The sequence below is a fragment of the Corvus hawaiiensis genome, chromosome 15 (genome assembly GCF_020740725.1).
Source record: "Corvus hawaiiensis isolate bCorHaw1 chromosome 15, bCorHaw1.pri.cur, whole genome shotgun sequence".
Lineage (NCBI taxonomy): Eukaryota > Metazoa > Chordata > Aves > Passeriformes > Corvidae > Corvus > Corvus hawaiiensis.
The window spans coordinates 4830001-4850562 of record NC_063227.1 but is presented as its reverse complement, the minus strand read 5'-3'; the positions used below and the strand labels follow the sequence as shown (position 1 = coordinate 4850562).

General features: G+C 43.5%; 2 protein-coding genes across 4 annotated transcripts in view; both read left to right on the top strand.

Moving 5' to 3' along the window:
* Positions 1–42: 42 nt before the first annotated feature.
* Positions 43–4661, top strand: THG1L (tRNA-histidine guanylyltransferase 1 like). 3 transcript variants are annotated; one of them, XM_048320218.1, is made up of 6 exons: positions 43–227; positions 1021–1197; positions 1636–1805; positions 2516–2604; positions 3215–3322; positions 3890–4661. In XM_048320218.1, exons 1-6 carry the CDS (start codon positions 43–45, stop codon positions 4052–4054), a joined length of 894 nt encoding a protein of 297 aa, XP_048176175.1. In that variant the 3' UTR covers positions 4055–4661. The 3 variants fall into 3 exon arrangements, with proteins under 3 accessions (XP_048176175.1, XP_048176176.1, XP_048176177.1); XM_048320219.1 differs by lacking the exon at positions 43–227 and having other exon boundaries at positions 1109–1197; positions 1640–1805; XM_048320220.1 differs by lacking the exon at positions 43–227 and having other exon boundaries at positions 1131–1197; positions 1731–1805.
* A 2495-nt stretch (positions 4662–7156) lies between these two features.
* Positions 7157–20562, top strand: part of LSM11 (LSM11, U7 small nuclear RNA associated) — a 13842-nt gene continuing 436 nt past the window's right edge. The window contains exons 1-4 of the mRNA XM_048319965.1: positions 7157–7582; positions 11571–11710; positions 12460–12543; positions 14036–20562. The exon at positions 14036–20562 is cut by the window's right edge and continues 436 nt beyond it. Coding sequence (XP_048175922.1) covers positions 7168–7582; positions 11571–11710; positions 12460–12543; positions 14036–14422 — 1026 coding nt within the window. The 5' untranslated portion in view covers positions 7157–7167 and the 3' untranslated portion in view covers positions 14423–20562. The remainder of the gene's footprint in view (positions 7583–11570; positions 11711–12459; positions 12544–14035) is intronic.

Here is a 20562-nt window from a genome sequence, read left to right as displayed (position 1 = left end):
CCAGAAGGGCTCGGCGCCGCTCTTTCCGCTTCCGCGCCGGTCATGCTGCGCTGCTGCCGGGCGGCCGCGGCCATCGCTGCCGGCTGCGCTCCGGGCTCCCCGCGCGGCTGCCGCGGCCTCGCCATGGCCAAGAGCAAGTTCGAGTACGTGCGGGACTTCGAGGCGGACGACACGGTGCTGCCCAACTGCTGGATCGTGGTGCGGCTGGACGGCCGCAACTTCCACCGGTGAGGGCAGGGCCGGGGCGGGCTGGGAGCGCTGCTCCAGAGCAGGTCCTGGGTGGTGCCCTGGTTGCGCTGGGCTGTTCCTGCCCGGCCTGTGTGAGTCCTGCGGGTGCGGGGTTAGAGATCCTCGTACCCCCCGGTCCCAGCGAACCTTCACTCGGCCTCTCCAGGGCAGGGAATTACTACTGGGGTTTTGTTTTCACGGGCTGCTTCAGAGCCGGGTGGTAGGGAATGGTGCCAGTGGGGAAATGTTCCCAGTGCCTTGGGTGTGCTGGGGAGGGACAGCAGCTGCTATAAAGGGATGTGTATTGGTGTTTGGAGTCAGTGTCTGTGTGGCATTCACCTTCCCTCGGGATAAATGGGGAATTCACCTTCCCTCGGCTGGTAGATGACAGAGGTTCTTGCTGGGATATGATCTCTGGTTTTGGAAAAGCTCTTGAGTTTTGATGAGTTTATTGATAATGTTGTCCTTAGTGGACTGAGTATTAAAGACACCCTGTGAGAAAGGGAGTTTACAGAAAGTGGTACTTGTTATCCATTTCCAATTAAAATACATAAACCGACTGCTTTGAAAGACTGGTTGAGGTCAGATACTGGTGGGAAAGAGAGTGAGTTAGCCAGAGTGGATAGTGAGGATTTTTGTTACTGCTTTTCATACTTGGAGGGAATTCTTTTGTCAGTGTTGACATGATATTGGAAATCAACATTCATATAAAGCAAATACGAGAAAAATGAATGGGTTGGCATTTTTAGCAGCTTTTAAAGGGATTTTTATGCAATTATTTTTGCTTTGAAGGTTTTCTGAGCAGCATGAATTCAAAAAGCCAAATGATGACCGTGCTCTGCAGCTGATGACCAAGTGTGCCCAGACAGTGATGCAAGAACTGGAGGATATTGCTATTGCTTATGGACAGAGTGATGAATATAGTTTTGTTTTCAAAAAGAAGAGCAGGTGGTTTAAAAGAAGAGCAAGGTAACAGCTGCATTGATACTGAAGAGAACTTGTTTTTAACATCTCTCTGTAATTCTTCAGATTTGCCTTTACCTACACACAGAGGTTAGGAGGAGGTCTGGTGTTTACACTGCAGTTAATTCAGGTTTTTCATGTGGATTCTTTACATGTGGTCTTTCAGGAAAATATGTTTAATAATACAGAGTTTAAAAAAGTTGTATAAACAACTTATTATATAAACAATCAAGACATTATAAACAGACATTCTTTTAAGAAAATGTTACAATTCTCGGTACCTCTGTTCTTCAAAAGACTCTGTGCCATTGCTCATCTGTTTGGCCATTATTTAAGAAATGCTGCTCTCCACCAGAATTATCACTACTGGTACCTCTGATAACTACAGATACATAATCACACTCGTGTTTCTTTCTTTTTTTTCTCTTGTTCTGTGTTTGCAAGTAAGTTCATGACTCATGTGGTCTCCCAGTTTTCCTCAAGTTACGTGTTCTATTGGAAGGATTATTTTAAGGACCAGCAGCTTCTGTACCCGCCAGGATTTGATGGACGAATTGTGTTATATCCCAGCAACCAGAATTTGAAGGACTACCTCAGTTGGAGGCAAGCAGATTGTAAGTGCTCCTAGAAAACAGAGATTTGTTCAACTGAGTTCACTTCCTCTGAACAAAAATGCCCTTTCTGCCAGTGTATTTGTATATATAGTTGTCAGTGAAAGAACAGCAGGTAGGGTGGTAGTTTTCAATAATATTACAATTGTTCCGGGCTTTGTATGGCTACAGAAATACTGGCTGAAATTTGGAGTGTTCAGGCTGCAGCTATGTTTGGTGCATCCTGAGAGTAAGTTCAGCACAGGAAATATTAGAACTGCTAATAGAATTAATTAATTAATCACGCTGTTCAGAGTTGGCTTAGCCAAGGTAATCTTTAATGAAGAGATGTGAATATTCAAATTCACAGCAGGTAGCAACTGAAAGTGCTGAATATTCCATGTTAGAACAGACGTGGATTTTCTGGATTTATCTCTAGACCTTTGTCAGCGCCTAGTCCCTGTTGTCAAATGAAAATAATTTACATTAGACGTAACACCCTTCAGCCTCTGCTCTGCCCTTCTTAGTTATAATGAAATCTGTCTTCTAGTCATGATATGCAGTACCTTAAAAACGGATTATAAACATTATACCTTCTTTAGAAACTGATTATATTCCCCATTACTCTTGGCTGTTTCTTGGATACAACTCTGGAAATACAGCTATTGTTTTCTAACTAGTCGCTCAGATTGGGTAAATAATCTTCCTCACACTCATTTCTGTGTTTTCTCTAGGCCATATTAATAACCTTTATAATACAGTGTTCTGGATGCTTGTACAGCGAAGTGGTTTGACACCAGTGCAAGCACAGGAGAGGCTCCGGGTAAGAGTCTGCTAAAGTCGTGGTTTTTTACAGCTAAAAATTAAATCATAATATTTGCAAAGTGTCTTGCCTGCTCAGCAGCCCTGGCTGGCTTGTCTGTTCTTACTGTAATAATTTTGTGGGTGTAGATTCAACAACTTCTTGAACTGCACAGATGTTAATACCATTAGCAAATAATGTATTCTTGGTAAAGTATTAGCAGGGTTTTAAGTTCTTAATTAGTAATTTCAGAAATCTTAGAAATGCCATAAAATTTCCAGTATCCAAACACACAAGGAACAATGGCATAATTCAGGTCCTGTACATTGCCAGTCCCTTCTGTTGTGTTTCATCTCCTTGTGCAGACTTCAGCAGATTATTTGTTTTCTTCTGGAGTCTCTTGATTGTGTTCTCTTTGTCTTGAAAATACAATAAAAACCCTCTCAGTTTTAATACTCATTTGGCAGTTGAAATTAACTCCTCTGTTGAGAGAAGCAATTAAACCTTCTGACTTAAAGGTGAAAAACCTTTACAAATGTCAGTCTTGCTTCCAATATTCCCCCCTCCTCTACCCTAGCAATACAGTTTGTTTGTTTTCTCTAAGAGTATTTTTCTTTTCCTTTCCTCTCAGGGAACTTTGGCTGGAGATAAGAATGAAATCTTATTTTCTGAGTTCAACATCAACTACAACAATGAACCTTTGATGTATAGAAAAGGAACTGTCTTAATATGGCAGAAGGTAAAAACCTGTATTGGCACTTGCTTTGTGCTCATGTTTTAAATAGTTACACTGTGGCAGACAGACTGCACTGTAAGAGCACCACATGTATCTCCAATGTATGTCTAGGAATAAATATATTTTAAATTAACTACATTTGCCATATCATGATGTGTAAGATGACTCATTGTTTTAGAGATGTTTTTGAGGTATCTGTTTCTATGAGCATAATTTAAAAACCAGTCTCTGAAGTCTGGTGTAGATACAAATTATAACCATTGAGGTGAAACATGTATCAGCAGATGACAATGTGTGTATCACCGGGGCCCTTCCCAGGATGAGGTCCCAAGTATATCCATGGCAAAGGAATTACAAAGTTCTGTTCAATAAGGTAACTCAGCTCATAGTTTGCTTAGTTCTTTTCTGCTTTAAAGTAACTTGGAAATGTTCATTATTCTAGGATTGTGTCATTGATTTAGTGGGAGAAATTCCTGGCCTGTGTTTTTTTATTAGGTTTTTTTTTAATTAGAATTCTTGAATCCCCTCTGGAGCTTTATATGTCTGCTAATGTGCCACCTGTATTTTCAGGTTAATGAAGTCATCACTAAGAAAATAAAACTGCCAAAGGAAGAAGAAGAAGAAAAGGAAGTGGAAGTGACCCGGACTAAGACTAAAGTTGTTCCTCTGCACTGTGACATCATTGGGGACCAGTTCTGGGAGGAATATCCCGAGATTCTGGCTGAGGATAGATGATATCTCTGATGAATATAACTGGTAGCTCACATTTTGCTCTGCTTGTGTTGTTGGCAAGTGAGGAATACGAATGGTGGCTGGCAGAGTTTGACCTGTAACCCTCTTCAGCAACTACACTGAGTTTAGCACTGTTGCTTCTAAAAAGAAGACACTGGTGCTGTCTGACATGCAAGGATATGCCCATATGGAAAGCTAAAATCCCACTTTATTTTGAGTGTTAAGAACTCATGATGAATTAAGACTGTTCTGCCTTGTACATGTGTATTTGTAAAAAAAGTACGCAGAAATTTCCTGTATTTCTATAACGTTTAGACCATGAGGTGTTTTATTGAACGGCTGAACTATAAAAAAGCTTGCATATTTGAATAGAAATTTTGTTTTTGTTTTTGTTTTCAACTGAGATGGACCAGAATACTTCAATTGGGACTTGGTATTAAAATTCAAGGCTGGTGTGTTTAGTCAGATGAGTGACAAACTGTTCTGCTGCCTGATGGCTGATTCTTACTGAAAGGGAGTAGCCTGGCAGTTTGCTATGGTTAATTTTAAAAGTTTTTGTCAGATGTACAGGATTTGTATACTTTTAAAAAATAAAAATAATAGTATCTTCGCTGTGTTTTATTATGTGGCCTTTCTTATTCCTGGGACTTGTACTACTAAGCGGTGAAAGTTCCAAACAATGAAGTTAATAATAAAGATACTGTACAGACTGGAATTCTGTTAGGGCATGGATAGACATCTTTTCTCATATTCCATGGCCTGGGAATTCACCTGTCTCCTCCTGTGCAGGAGTGACAGGTGGCAACACAGCACAACATCCCAGGTGCCTGCAAAGAGGGAGCCAACAATTTGTGCTGCTGTTTTCTGATCTCCCTGGGAATGACACAGACAGAGGAGTGCTGGCAATCCATGTTTGTCAGAAGGAAGGGAGGAGTGTGTGTTGCCTGGTCAATGCACAGTTCTGTTCCAGTCCAACTGTCAGTTAAGACCCTTTGTCAAAATCAACCTCTCCAAGCAGAAATATTTCTGCTAATGGATAGGGGCTTGTCCCAGTGTAAGTGGAATTTGAGGGAAATAACCTGTTTCAATGTAGAAATACAGCTTTAATGATAGGCATTGATAAGGCTATTACTGCTTCTAACGAAGCTGGTTTCAAAAACATGGTCCCAGAAAAGTAACTGGGCCAGTTGTTGCTTGTGAAGAGATAGCAGTTGGGACTGGCCATAAAAATAGAAAGAAAGGATCAGATATGACTGATGAAGGTCACACTACTGAGTTAGATTCCTGTAAATTCTCTTACCAGCCTATGTTTCCCCTTCCTGCAGAAGAACTTACACATTTAAGGCAATGTGTCTTTTGGTGCTTTTTTTTAAAAAACCCCCACTGACCAGGTACTGATGTAAACTTGAATTTTGCAGGTTCTTCCCGAGATTAGGCAATGAGTCTGAGTGTTTATAACAGCACAAGGCTTCCGCTTGCCCTACACGCAAAGAGAGAATGTATTTCGTTTTTAGTTTGTAGAATGGGCTGCATGATTCCTAGGAAGAGGATGTGGGTGATTGTGAATCATTGTAGCAGTCACTAAGAACTTTCTATCTGTTGGTTTTTGGTCTTCTAACACAAATGTAATTTACTTAACTGTGAAATTTCATGTTACTGCTTGGTGCCTGACTTTGGACTTTGCATACAAAGCAACTGTTCCAGAACTGGTAACAGCTGGATTTACTCATCCTGGTAACAGATGAAAGATTAAAAAAATAATTTGGCAGCCATGATTTATGTTTGAAAAGTAATATATAGGTTTTTTATTTTACGTATTATGACTGCCTAATACATTCTACAATATCTTTATGTATGTACATTGTGTGTGTATATAAAAAACACATCTGTATTAGGTCATAGTGTTTTCTAATTAACTCATTCTTACGATGATATGGAATAAGTCAACATAGCTGTTCACGTATGGATGCAGACTTTGGAAGCAAGATATGGATTCTCCATACAACCATGGGCTTTAATTTGTATTATATAAATGCTAGAGAAAGAACTCCATGTGGTATTCTCATTCATAAGGTCTGCATATATATGACTCCATAGCTGTAGGGGAAAATAACTATTCCCAAGGCTCAAACAGCAGCCTGGTGTTGGTGGCACACACGATACAGGCATTCCTGTAGCTGCAGGAGTCCTGTGCTGTGACCCAGTGAAGAAATAAGTGTTTTCTCTAAAACTGGGGAACAACCTGTGGCTGATGTATTGCTGTAACAAGAAGCATTAAAAGTACGGGAACCTGTTATGAAACATTTATGGAGGTGGTGAATCATTATGGTAGAACCTCTCTGCATTGTTAATAGTGTTTCCTCAGTGAAATGACTCTGCCCTGTGTATCTTTTTATGCATTAAAATGCAAATTTTATTGCAACCGCCTGTTGTCCAGGTGGCATTTCACGGCCTGGGGCAGGGGGGTTTGGCGCCTGATCCAGGGACCATCCCCAGGGTGGGCTGCAGAGGGAGGGTTGCACCAGCCGGGGGTAACTGAAGATAATCACAGATTTGTTAGGGTTGGAAGGGACTTCTGGAGATTATCCAGCCCACTCCCCTGCCAGGGCAGGGACACCTGGAGCAGGTCATCCAGGAACGTGTTCAGGTGCATTTGGGATGTCTTCAGAGAAGGAGACTCCACGCCCTTCCTGGGCAGCTGTTCCAGTGCTCTGCCACCCTCAACGTAAAGTTCTTCCTCATGTTGAGGTGAAATTTCTTTTGTTTTAGTTTATGTGCACTGCTTCTCGTCCTGTCACCAGGAAGAGTTTGGCAGCACCCTTTTGATACACCCCTTTGAGTCTTTAGGCTAAGCAGGCCCAGCTCCCGCAGTCTGTCTCATAAAAGAGAGATGCTCCAGACCCTTCACCATCTTTGCGGGCTCTGCTGGACGCTCTCCAGCAGCTCCTTGTCTCTTGTACCGCGGTGCCGGACGCAGCGGAAAGGCGTCTGGGCCGCTCCCGGGCCGCTCCCGGGCCCCTCCCGGGCCGGCGGCCGCTCCGCCCTCAGGCCGGCGGCGTTGCGCGGCAGCGCTCCCTGGTGGCGGCACTGCGCAGTGCGGCCGCCCGCAGCCCGGCATGGAGGAAGACGAGGCGGGCGCGGCGGGCGCGGAGCCGCGGGACCCCCGCCGCCGCTCGCCCAGCCCCGGCCGCCTGGACGTGAGCTCCAGCCGCTTCGACCCGCTGCTGGCGCTCTACTCGCCGCGCACGCCGCTGCCCTTCCCCGGCGCGCCCTGCTTCAACAACCTCGCCGAGTACGAGAGCTTCCAGCGCGGCCTGCGCCGCTCGCGCGGCCGCCGCGCCGCCCCCGCCTGCCGCGGTGCCCCCGCCAGCCGCGCGTCCCGCCGGGGCCCGCCCGCCGCCGACCCCGAGCGCATCCAGCGCCTCCGCAGCCTCATGGTCAACGCGGGCCCCGAGCAGGAGGCGGCTGAAGGCGGAACGGCGACGCGGCGGCGGCGACGGGCACCGCGCAATGTCCTCACCAGGATGCCCCGTAAGGGCGCGGGCAGCGCGGCCCCGGGGCTGGGCGGGCGCGGGGAGCCAGGGCTGAGGGGGAGGCGGAGGGTGTGAGGGCCGGGCCGGGACCGGGGTCATGCTGAGGTGAGTCGAGGGTTGCGGCTGGGCCCGGCGTAGGGTGGGGATGGAGTTTGTGGGTGAGAAGGGAGCGATGGCTGGCGGAAGGGATTAGGTGACAGTGGGGTGCGGTGGGTGGTGTGAGGGGAATGATTTGGTTTGATGGGGAATGACACTTGGATGCAGAGGCACTGGCACAGGTTGCCCAGAGCAGCTGTGGCTGCCCCATCCCTGGAGTGTCCAAGGCCAGGTTGGACGGGGCTTGGAGCAGCCTGGTTTAGTGGAAGGTGTCCCTGCACATGGCAGGGTGATGAGAACGAGATGGGCTTTAAGGTTTCTCCCAACCCACACCATTCCGTGATTCTCTGAAATGGTGTGCAGGAATGAGGAACAGCATTTCACAGAGCTGCTCACACAGAGATGACACTGACTTTGTTGTGGTGATGTCCTGCTCTGTTAATTGGTTAATTACATACATTCTCTTGGTTTTAAGGAGAAAAGGGATGAGACACTGCTGTGTTCTCAAAAGTACTATTTTAAACCAAGACTGGTATTTGAGTCAGCCCAGGGTGTAGTTAAATCATAACCGCGGGTGAGTCTGTAACACACTGCTGTTACTTGTTGCTAACCAAACATCCTGCAGGCAGAAATACTGACATTTCTGATAACATGATGGCAGAACAGTGGGTTGAGGTGTGAGATAGCTGTGATATAGCTAAATTCATCAGTTGTGATGATGATACAAATTTCTTGTAAAAATCAATTCGTGCAGTCAGGGTAAATATCTCCTAAACATGAAGAGGTGCTACTTGTGCCCCCACACCAAGAATCAAATGGCATTGCTGTTAGGTGAGAAGTAACTTTAGTGTACTTAATTAAAAATACTGGGGTTCTTTTTGGAATGCAACTATCTTTTCACCATCGCCTTAATTTTTTGTTTCTAAAAAGGCAAGGCCCAAAATGTCCAATTCTGAATGCCCAAGGCAAAACCTTTTTCTTGCTTAGGCACTAAAACACAATGTGTTCATTGCTATAGATACTGCGTGATCTTAAGTGTCACACTTAGGGCTCTGCATAAATGCAGAGGTTCTGTTTGCACAGGATTTCCAGAAAACTTAAATTCTGATTAATCTTAAATACTGATTTCAGATTTTAATATAAACCATTTCAGCTTGCGGTTGTGATGAAAATTTTAAAAAAACCCAACCCTGTAAAAATTAAGAACCATTAAGAACACATACTTAATATCCACACATCCATATCTGGACTTCAAAGAAGACTGGCACAACTGATACAGAAAGTGCTACTCAGCAGCCTGGGGTGTTTCAAGAGTGATTTATAGCCAAAATTGTGTGCTTTCCCTGTAAATGGGGGGTGTCTGCAGCACAGGTGGGTCTGTGTTTGGAGCTTGGACTGTGTTGGATCTGTTCAGGAGGAGCGATTTATCATTTCTTTGGGTTTACCAAGGGGCAGGGAACTCATGTGCAGGGCAGGTGGGAAGGTGTTTGACAGTGTTCTAGGTTATTTCAACTGTTCTGACCTTTCTCTTGTGGTTTTTCTAATCTTGCCTCTTAATAGAGTCTGCCCTGAGGACAAGGACTTGAACTTAACTAGAGTTTGGATCTTTATCTTCACCCTTTTGGGGTACTTGCCCTCTGCTTACGGTAGTTTTTGGGTCATTTTTCAGAGTTTTGGTATTAAGCATGTGCTTATTTTATACAAATAGGGGTTGCATTTTGAGTACCAACTAGGTAACTTTTTTCCCCGTCTATTGAAAAATTGTTAATGCTGGTACTTAACAACACAGAAGGCACAGGCAGATTTAGCTGTGTGCAGAGCCTGCTCATTACAGCCCTTGGTGCTTGTGGAGGAGGTGTGTTCCAAAAATAAATGCCTTGCGTTGCTGGTTTTGTTTTTTGCGAGAATGTCAGGTTGTTGAAGGGTTTTTGGATGATGCATTCTGCCCTTTTGCTCAGGTGAAGCTGGAGGTTTGCCATGGAGGAGCACATGCAAGGAAAAGTGGGCAGAGTGTGGATTTGGTAGAGCTGTGTAGTGTTTTCCTGGGTGCTGAGAGGCAGAGGTGTAGTGGGAAAGAGGGGTTGTATGTGGAATTTTGTAAGAAGTTGCAGATAATGTCCCTACTTAAAAGGAATATTAGAATTCGAAATGTAAAAAAATAAACCCTTGATTTTATATTATTATGTAAATTCTCAGGGTTGGTTAGAAAAAATACTGTTTTCTGATTGAAAACATCCATTTGATATTGTGATGGTGTCATCTGTAGTTCCTGTGATGGATCTGTCAATCCCGAACATAAGTTTGTTATCAGTTCAGCTGAAGGAGACACAGAGACTCATGGAAAGGCCCCCTAAGCAAGGCTGGGAGGTGCTGAGACAGCTTCTGCTCTGTGTGAAACCAATTTCCTCCAGTTATTCAGCTGGAGAGGGCTGGCAGGAAGACAATGGATCTCAAAAAATAAATATGATTAGGTTAATTCAGAGGAAACTGATTTAGATTTCCCTGCTGTGGCCATGAATTACCCTGCAGCCGAGTCCTGCAGATCAGCTGTTTTACACAGTCACTTTACACTCACAGGGAGCATTTTCTGGTGTGCAAATCAAACCTTGAATCCATAGTCCCTAAGGCACAAGGTGAGAGATCATCTCTGTCTCACATATTTTATTAATATGAAGAAATGTGTGAGATTTTAGACCAAGTCTTTTCCCTGACTCTTAGTAGGAATTGTACAGCAGTCCTGGGGCTGTGTTTGCACAAGCAAACGGGTACCAAGGCATGGGTGGAAGTTGTAAATAATATCTACCCCTCTAGATGAATTACACTTGCAGTGATCTCTAGTGTGCAGACAAGGCTTGTGTGAGCCAGGCAAGCTGTATGTTTTATTGAACTCTTTTTGCCCTGGTTAAAAGCATTATTGTCCTGGGGTTTAGCATGATTTAATTGCTGGCTGCTCCTTAGAATAATTTTATTTCTTTGCCAAAGACTTGTATGACTTTGAAGGATGTTCAGCTGGCTGCTGAAATCTTAGCTGAAACAATACATTTTCATCAGTTTAAACTGGCCCAGTTTAGTAAATTGAAGGATTTTGAATCATTCATTGTTTCAGAAATCCCCTTGTAAAGAAAAGGAACACATCTGCTATGATTCTTTGTTCACAGCTCGTAACTAATCTGAGGTGGCCTTAACCAGGCATTTGTCGTTTCTGTGGAACTAACTCTGCCCCCATGAGCTTTCTGTTCCCTCTCAACCACTTTTATTTACAGTTAGGATTACTTGGCATGTTTTTGAAATGTAGCAAAAAGATTTTCAGCTAAGGCTGATTTGGCTGTGGGCTATGTAAAGCAAAACCTTCATATTTTTGAAGTCTTGGCTGTCCCCACTGTAAGAAGAGTTTTGGTGGTCTGGTAATGGCAACCACAGTGTGTTACAGTGCTTGGGGCTTCTCATTGCTATTGTTATGAACACAAGTGTTGTGCCAAGGTCTGCCAATACTTGTACATGGAGTGGATTTCTACATGTCTTTTAGATAGATAGATACTGAGGAGAGAGTTCTTACTAGAGTATGTAGTGACAGGAAAAGCGGGAATAGCTTCAGACTGAAAAAGAGGAGGTTTAGGTAGATATTAGAGAGGAATTCTTGGCTGTGAGGGTGGGGAGGCCCTGGCACAGGGTGCCCAGGGAAGCTGTGGCTGCCCCATCCCTGGAAGTGTCCAGGGTCAGGTCAGAAAGGGCTTTGAGCAACCTGGGATAGTGGAAGGTGTCCCTACCCATGGCAGGGGATTGTAACAAGATGATCTTCAAGATCCTTTCTAACCCAAGTCATTCTATGATTCTGTTCTATGATTCTGTATGTTTGGTTGAAGACTGATGATGTTCTCTTTCTGTTCTAGTCCATGAAGGCAGCCCACTGGGGGAACTTCATCGCTGTGTCCGAGATGGTGTCAGAATCAATGTTCACATCCGCACTTTCAAAGGGCTTCGTGGAGTCTGCACAGGGTTTTTGGTTGCATTTGACAAATTTTGGAATATGGTAATTATTATTCCAGCCCTTGATTTGTAACTGTTATATTGAAAACTTGAAATTTGCAACAGGTTTAAGCAAATAACACATGGAGAAGGTTAATGTGCTTTTGTGGTTCACAAACTTATTTGCTCTGGCACTGAGTGCTGGGTTTGAGATGTAAGTGGTGCTTGGTGTTGGACTGGTACATCTGGGAGGTGCCAAACCATCTTAGAGAGGTTTTAGGTGAGAGAGAAGCTTTGAACAGTTTGCAGCATCTTCAGAGGTTTTGCATAAGAACACAGGAAGGTGGAATATGAAGAATATCAGAAGCTTCCAAAGCTTTCTCTGCAAAACCCAGTCTTTCTGTAGTGGTAGGTGCTTTTCTGTTTTCTTTCACTAACATCACTGAGCTGTCAGTTACAAAAGCTTTTCCCTGTGTTCTACCTTGTGAAGATCTTAAAGACAGTAGATGGAAGAGCAGCTATTAAATATTTGTGAGCCTGGAGGTGTGAAAAGTTTGGAAATGGGGAGGGAGGAAGGATTTTGCAGGCAAGGATCAGAGAGATTTTGCAAGTAATGCAGAATGAACTTTTCTGCTGCTTTTATACCTCAGTACAATTTAGATGATTAACAAACCAGCTCCAAAGCACAGCCTGTTCCTGGGATGGATTTTCTCTCAGAATATAATTTCATAATGCTTTGACACAAAGCTGGTCCAAAGCTGCTTCATGTTTTATTTTAAGTTTGATCTTTCTGTTTCTTTAATCTTTTTCTAGGCCCTGACAGATGTGGATGAGACTTACAGGAAACCAGTAATGGGCAAAGCCTTCTATGCAGAGCCTCAGCTCTCACTGACCCGAGTAGGTGACATCTCCTGTTTTCTTTCTTACTAGGATCTCCTTTTTCAAAGTAGTGAAAGGGGAGCATTGATTGGGAAGCCATGTTTGCATCTGAAATATTTTACCTCCTTTTATTACAGATGACTCTAAAATAACTTGAACTGAGAAAAAAAATACCCAAAACGTTTTCTGACCTTTCTGAAAGTATTTTAGTAGTTCAGTGTTACTAAAGCTCCACTTTAGAATCAGATCAGAGTTGCTGCCACTGCTTAATGTAATGTGCTGAGCTTCTAGAAGCTCACTCTGTGGGTTTTGATGTATTTGTTCTGTGTGTTTTTTGCACCTGTGACTGATCAGGTCCACATTTGTCCTGCCAGGGGATATGGCAGAGCATCCTGCTGGTACTGATGTTCCTAATGACACAAGCCTGTGTCTGCAGCCAGAGAAACAACACAGCTCTTTGGCCACTTGAGCTTCCATTCTGGGTACTGTGAAGCCCAAGATCTCCAAAGCTCTCCACTCTCTAGGATCCAGCTGCAAATAGAGTTGTTTACCACGTTGACAACTGAAGAGATGATAGATGAACTTATGGACAATGAAGGGAAAAAAAATGTGTCAGGGATGTGCCCATTGAATGGCAACAGCTCTGGGCCTTTTGAACATCAGAGAAGCATCACAAAAACATTTAAACTGTTCCATTGTCAGGAGTTTGCTTTCAAATTCCTGCCATTTAAATCTGTTTTCTGATAGATCCCACCCTTCATTTTTTTAAAGATTAGTTAAAAATAATCAAGTTGTCTTTGTTCCTTTAGCTCACTCTCACAGGGGTTGGCTTTCCATCCTGTTGGTGGGAAGAGAGAGGCTAACCAAAAATCTCATTTGTCATTATTTTGTATAAGCTTGTCTGCTGCCAGAGTAAAAGGAATTTCTTTTCCAGTTTCACCACCATGTATTCTTAGATTAATGAGTTCATACAGTGCTTTGGGTCTGCTGCTGTAGCTTTTATTATTTTTCTGTTGTTTGTGGTCTGCTCACCTCCCAGAATACCCACATGTCATCTTTTAATTTGTTTTAGGGAACGCAAAAGATCCCTCAGTTTTTCAGTATGCACCCTTTGGAGGCCCCTTATCTTAGGGATTCGTGACACAAGGATAGAAATCTCTCTAAAACTGTCTGACAACTTTAAAAGAGCATGGGAAAAAGTGAGCTATAGGAGCAACTTGGTGTATCTGTTGCTCCTGACCAAAGTTAAAGGCTACCACGTAACACTCCTTGCTCCCCAAATTAAATTCCTTGGTGCTCGCATTAAGACAATCACAACCATGCAAGAGACCCATTCACCTTCTGTCACTGTTTGGTAAGAAAGCATGGTCTTTATTGCTGGTGGAGATCTGTCACTGTGTCTTGGGAGCTCTGATTTGGGATTGTAGATGAAAATGCAATGTAGAAGGGTGGAACAAGTGGCCTCTCTTGTTTTACAAGTGTGGTCATAGATACAAATGTCCTTTTACAGCTGTTTGACAGACTCAAGCTGCAGGAATCCTCGGGGAAAAAGGGAGCTGACTCAAAGACTGTCTCAGAGGAGCTGGCCCTGACAAATGACTCTCAGACGCTGAGTTCGAAAGCTGGATCAGGACGAGGGAGAGCAGAAGAGGAGCGTGAGAGGCAGAAACACTCAGTCAGAGCTGGAGAAAAGAAGACCTCAGGTGACAGAAGTGAAGCTGATGTGGGCAGCAGGACTGCCCACACAGAGGGGGCCAGTGCTGGTGGGGCCCGAGCAAGGAGCCAGTCCCGGAGGAGAAGGCGGCCCAAGGTGGATTATCAGCAGGTGTTCACACGCCACATAAACCAGATCTTTATTCGAGGAGAGAATGTCTTGCTTGTCCATTTAGCACATTGACTTGGCTGAGCCTTTGTCAGCATATTTATTTGATAGCATGACTTGCTGCTGCAGCTCCCATTGTTATTTAGAGTTGTCATTGAGTAGGATGGTACCATGGCTGGTTTCCCATTGCCACAACAAGGCCGGGGAAAGAATTGTAACTTGAGCATCCTGGGCTTGATGCCAAAGCAGCCTCCTTAGATCCCAGTTGGGGGTCTCAGGCGAAGGTCAGCAATGCAGTTGTTTCTGTGGTATGAGGGAGTTAAGAAACAGATCCCACTGTTTCTTAAAAAGAAGCTAAATAGAGAGGGTTGGAAGAGAATTTCGGTGTACTCTGTTACAGGAGCTACTTGAGGCACACATTTGAGGACAGGATCTGCACCTGCAATAAATCAGAAATGCTCTTTTGCACATTCTGAGTAATATCAAGAGGAAATTGCTAAGGAAATCAACTTTATCTGCTGCTGTTACATGGATGTCCTATCTTCCAGACATAATTCTGACAGTCATTTTGAAATAGTTTATAAAACAGGAGTCACATCCTGCTGTTGGCTACAGGCCTCTGCTATAGTTAGCTCTGTAATGCTCTGTGTGATAGGAAACCTCTTAATTGTAAACTGCTCTTTTAATGTGAGTGATGGCAGGACTGTAACTTGTTTCCAGCATCAAAGCTTAGGCTCTCTTTGTAATGCTGTACTTTGGTCCTGTGTCACCAGCAAGCAGATGATGTAGCTGATCCAGAGACCTCCCTATTTGGAGTTTACCTGTGAATGCTGTGGATGCAGATGGAAACCTATCCTTTTGTATTTCACCCATTTGCTACTTATTGTAACAATGAAGCTGGCAAAGATTGGTTTGTTCTCAGGTGTGTTTGTGCTGAGCACACCCGTCCTGTACTTAAACGCCCTTCTGGCTCCCTCTGTTGAAACCAGAGCTGCTGTGTCTCCAGCCGTTCTTATGGAGCAGGAATCTTCATGGGTCTTTCCTGTCCATGTGAGGGATGCATCATCTAACTCCAGTTGAGCTTTGAAGAGTGCCTGAAAAGGTTTTGAAGTATAGAAGTCAGACTCAACTCATCAGTGTTTCATTTTAGCAAGGCTGTTAAATTATTGCAGATCAGGCCAGGGTTCTGTAGGTATAAACTGCTTTCCAAAAAATCCACGTGCAGAAGTTTGAGGGTAAATGTAACTGTTCCATTATGTAGTCTCTTCCCTTTGTTGTCAAAGGAGATCTCATGCTGCTATTCTGTATTCATCTCAACTGCCTTGTGCTTTGCAGCAGCTCTGTGTGTTTAAGCTGAAGTTGGGAAATTGCTTCATAGCAGGACTTACATTGCATATAGATGTCCTGAGTTCTCAAATTGAGTGGCTGTACTGTGGGTGACATGGATTTCTGTTGCTGCAGATGCAGCATTCTGCTTGCTTGGTCGTTAGGGGTATGTGTGGTGTTTGAGCAAATCACAGAAATCATTTAGCAGGCATTCTGGACACACAAAGCAGCTGTTTGCCTCTGGGGGAGCCTGAAACTTATGTCAACATTTCACATGACATGGGGCTTGATGAGCTCAGCTGCTGAGCTCAAAGCCAAGTTCAGCCTGGGACAGAATAAAAAGTACTGTTGAGGCAAAATAGTTTCATCAAGGGTAAAAAAGAAAAGAAAAAAAAATAAATACTCTCTGCAGCTTCTTATGAAATACTGCTTTACTGCTGTAATCCCATCCCTCTGTGAACTGAGACTAGGCACTGAAAAGACTCTTCTCATGGAGATTCTTGTTTCCCCTCCCTTCTTGACTGTTTGTGTTCATGGACTCTGCAGTTTCTCCCTTTTTTTTCTTTTTTTTCCCTTTCTCCTGTCAGTACTTTGTCTCCTCAGGACATTCTAAACTCTGGTTTAAAAAGACTGTTCTTGTTGCCCTGGCTTTCTGCACCCTCTCCTGGTTGGCTTTCTGTGTACTAACCAGAACCCTCACAAATTACTAGAAATATGTGAAGCTAGAAACAAGCTGTTTATCTTTGGTCCTGACCTCCCAGCAGCTTTTATTGCAAGTGAATATTTTCTTCCTTATGTTTTGTTTGTGAGGATTTTCCCCTCTGTTTTCTCGCAGCTTTGTTTTCATTTCAGCTGCTTGGGATCACTCCTCTCTGCCTTTTCCACTAGTACCAAAGGCCACTGGTTTTGAGCTCTCCTCTTTCCTTCGTATTTGACCAAAGGCTGACACACAATGACATCTCATTGAATTCTTGCTTTTCTTCACCTCATATTCTTAATTCTGTTTGTCTGCCTAGTTTATGTTGCCTTGTGCATTAACTAAGATACAACTACTGTGAATATTTTTGTGGTCGTGCTGCCTTTCCTTGTTGACTGACACTTCCTCAAGTTCTCAGTTGCTGCTGGAAGTCTCAGTGTTTCCTTTCATAAGAGATTTTTCCCTGAAACCTTACAGATGTTTGTTGCTTTACATCTAGGAGTTTCTTTGTTAACATTTTGCAAAAAAGGCTGGTGCTTAGACTTGAGTTGGTGCCTTGATTTTTATATCATCCCTGACCTGTTCTTCCAGAATCATCACCTTGGTGAGCAAACCTGGTTAAGGATTATAGTTTATCTACTTTTTTTGCACTACCTCATTATTAAAATGTTCCTCCTCTCATCTGTGAAGTTGGTTAAACTTCTCTCTTCCAGTTTAGATTTAAGGAATTATTTGTTGGTTCTTCATTTGTTTCCTACTTTCCTGTCCGCCTTTCTCATTATTTCCAAGCTGCTTCCTAAATACTGCTGCTTCCTCTTCTACAACTTCAGATCTGCCAAATGTCTTCCTTTTCCCACCTTTTCTGGCACTGTATCTTTTAAAAATGCATTATTAAAATGCTATCTTATGTATTTTGTCTATTTCAAGCATCATGATTGTGATGAAGCAAGTGATCCTGTAGGTGTGGTTTCACTTGCATGTTCAATACTTCAGATAATGTTTCTCTTTAAATAAAATTGAATGTCATGTTCTGAAAGGAATTCTTCTACCTCACTGAAATACTCTCCTAAATCTGTTTAAAAAAAAAAAGAAAAAGAAAACAACCTTTGGAAACAAATGAGCTTTGGTTTGTTTGGTTTTTTAAAAATTGTTTCTGGTTGTTTCTTTCTATTGTTTTCCAAACTCAAGATAAAATTTTTGTTCAAAAATTTTTTTGCTCCCAGCCCTTCCTCTCTTGCTGCAGTGATGCTGTGAGCACAGACACACCAAAGTCTTTGTGCAAATCAATGAAAAGTAAGAAACAGAGAGCAAGGTGAGAGTGGAAAAGCTTTGGGCAGATATGAAGAAGTCCCTGGAAAGGATCCACGGGTTGCCACCTGTCCTGTATTTCTAGGACTTTGCTCAGCCTGATGCTCAGCAGTGGTTCTTAAAGTGTGTTTGGGGTGAGGTACCCAGTTACTACAGGGAGCAGTTTTCTGCAATAACTTCGAAGAAGCATTGGGATAATTTGAGAAAGTTTTAAAATAATTTCTAATTTCTGGGATTAGGTCTTAGGAAATGTTTTTACACATGCGCTTCATTTTTATCAAACATTTCTTAGGCTGTGGTAGTAGAAAAGGTAAGGCCAAAGGGAAAAAAAGGAGCTTGTAAAAAAATGGGGGTTTAGTTCCTTCTCTCAACTGACTTGTCCAGCTTATTAATTGCCTGGAAGGTTTTTTTCTGACCTAGAGTGAGGTACTTAGCATGTCCTCCCCCAGGTGATTACTGAATTAATCATTGAGTGCTGTCTTCCATCTGCTTCTTATCCTTCAGTGTTTGGATTCATTGTTTCCTTTGCAGCATTCCCTCCGCAGGGCAGTGTCACAGCAGGAACAAGCCTGACTGCCCCCTGGGTTTTACCCTTCCATAAGGCATGTTACCCTGCCCAGTTTTGAGTCCAGAGAGCCTTTGGCTATTCGTGATTTTCATACCGTTCTCTTTGATTTTTGGAATTATTTGGTCAGAAGAATTATTTATCTTTGATAATATTACTTTTTGGAGTAAACCGATTTTTTGAAACTTAAAAAATATTTTTTTTATTTATTTTCCTTCACAAAGTACTAGGTTTTCCTAGTTTGCTGTTGCAGTCACCCACTTGCACCTGTGAATCGCTGGGTGAAGAGTGTGCAGGATAAAAAGAGGCAGAGAAAAAAAGATGTCTAATTCTTATTGAACTTGACATTCTGTCCAACATGCTGCCCACACTCACCCTGTTTCTTACTGGCACTGACCTAAATGAGACAGGTGGAAATGATTTCATCCAGAATCTTGAAGGAGAATGGAGCAGGGACAGCGGACTGAAAACACTGAGTTCATGAAGATGTTTATCTCCAGGTAAACTTCTTGTCTTTGATTAAACAGATCAGAGTTATAACCACCAACTCAACACTGCAAGCTCTGCCACTGGATAAAATTGGAAGGCAGAGTCCTGCACCTTTTCAGAGGAGATGCAGTGATTCCCTCAGCCAGGCCAGCTCTTGCCTGAGAAGCTGCTCAGGTACATGCCAGTGTGTGCCTCAGAGCATAACTGCAAATACTGCCAATTAATATGAGGATGTTTTCTCTCCTGCCTGCACTGCTGAGTGTAAAATATAAATGCTAAGGTCTGCAGCATCTGCAGCCCAGAACGACTTCAGTTCATGCTTTCGCTTCTTGACATTGGCTTAAAAAGTTTCAAGTTTGTACTCCTAGGAATCCTGAGACAGTCTGTTAGAACATTAGGAAAGGCTGCTGCTGACTAGAAATAGTATTGGAAAAGTAAGTTTTTATAGAATTTGTGAAATTCTGATAGTAATTAAAGTATTGCAAATCTGGAAAGGCTGAGAGAGTTGGGATTGTTCAGCCTGGAGAAGAGAAGCTTTGGGGTGACCCAGTTGCAGCCTCCGAGTACCAAGTAAAGGGAGATTACAAGAAAGACAGATAGAGACTATTTACAAGGACCTGGAGTGACAGGAAAAGGGGGAATGGCTTCACACTGGCAGAGACTAGGGTTAAATGGGATATGGCAAAAAAGGAGGGGAGAGGAATTATGCAGGTGGTGATAACTCCTTGACATGGGAAGGGGCTTTCTAAGCTGTGTCCTTGGGCACAATCCAGCCAGCACTGGGCAGTTGAGCTCTGTAGATGAAGGGGAGGATGCAGAGCCAGCTCTTGAGTGCAGCCTCCCTTATGCTTCGAGCCTTTCACAGCACCTGAACTGGCCCTGGAATCTCTGCCAGGCTCCACCCATAATGACTGACAGATTTGAGTCCGCCTCTAACATTTTGCAGAGGAAAGCCAGTGGAAGAAGGAACTAAGCAAATTTGCCATTTTGAGGCTGGGATGGAGGCTTGGTTTTCCTTGTTGGCTTCCTGGGGGTGCAGGAGAAAGGACTGCTTTACTGGGGAAATAGCAGAGATGCTTTGCCTCATGATGTTTACAAGTCCTTTTAGATGTCACTGTTAACTGCTCTTGCTCTTAGCTGGTGGAAGTGAAGGCCTGTCAGGGAAGGAAAATGCCTTCTGATATTTCAGGGTAACTATCTTACTAGCTTCTAGCTTTGTGGTGCACACTTGGATGACTTTATTGAAAAAGAATTAGTACACCTGAGACTTTCAGTCAGTCTTGTATTCATTTAGAATGAAAAGTAGTTTGATCAGTTTGTGCGAAAACATATCCATCCTTTTTTCCTCTCTAAAGATCAGTGCTCCCCCTCAAGAAAGAAAGGAAAGCTGCTCCTAAAGTGATTGCTTCTGATTTCCACTGCTTCAGAGCAAAGTGCAACTGTGTAAAGGTGTCTTCAGCTGAGACATTATTCTGAGAGGACAAGATGAGAGAAATATTTGGTCTCCCTAGAACTAAAGTGGGCATTACAAGGGGAGTAGATGGGTTGACCTCTTTTCAAGTGGTGCACACACCCACTGTAGTTGCATGGACTGGGACTTGTTAACCAATCAGTCACCTGTAAAACTTCCTTAGGGAACCACAGAGGAGCAGCATGAGCCACCAGACTGACTTGGGGCTGGAAGTCAGGGGCTGACAAATTCCGCTCTCTTTGCTGCCTCTTGCTCACTGAATGGCCTTGGCAAGTCGCTTCCATCCCTTGCCCTGATGCTCCACAGCTGAAATACATTCAAGAGCACTCCTTGCCTGTCTTGCAAGGATCTGGGGAAGT

What these genes read in the sequence shown, in the direction of transcription:
- THG1L (XM_048320218.1), top strand. Translation starts at nt 43, where the DNA reads ATGCTGCGCTGCTGCCGGGCGGCCGCGGCCATCGCTGCCGGCTGCGCT. An exon ending in CAGTTGGAGGCAAGCAGATT is followed by an intron (nt 1,806 to 2,515) that starts GTAAGTGCTCCT and finishes TGTTTTCTCTAG; the next exon opens with GCCATATTAATAACCTTTAT. An exon ending in CTGTCTTAATATGGCAGAAG is followed by an intron (nt 3,323 to 3,889) that starts GTAAAAACCTGT and finishes CTGTATTTTCAG; the next exon opens with GTTAATGAAGTCATCACTAA.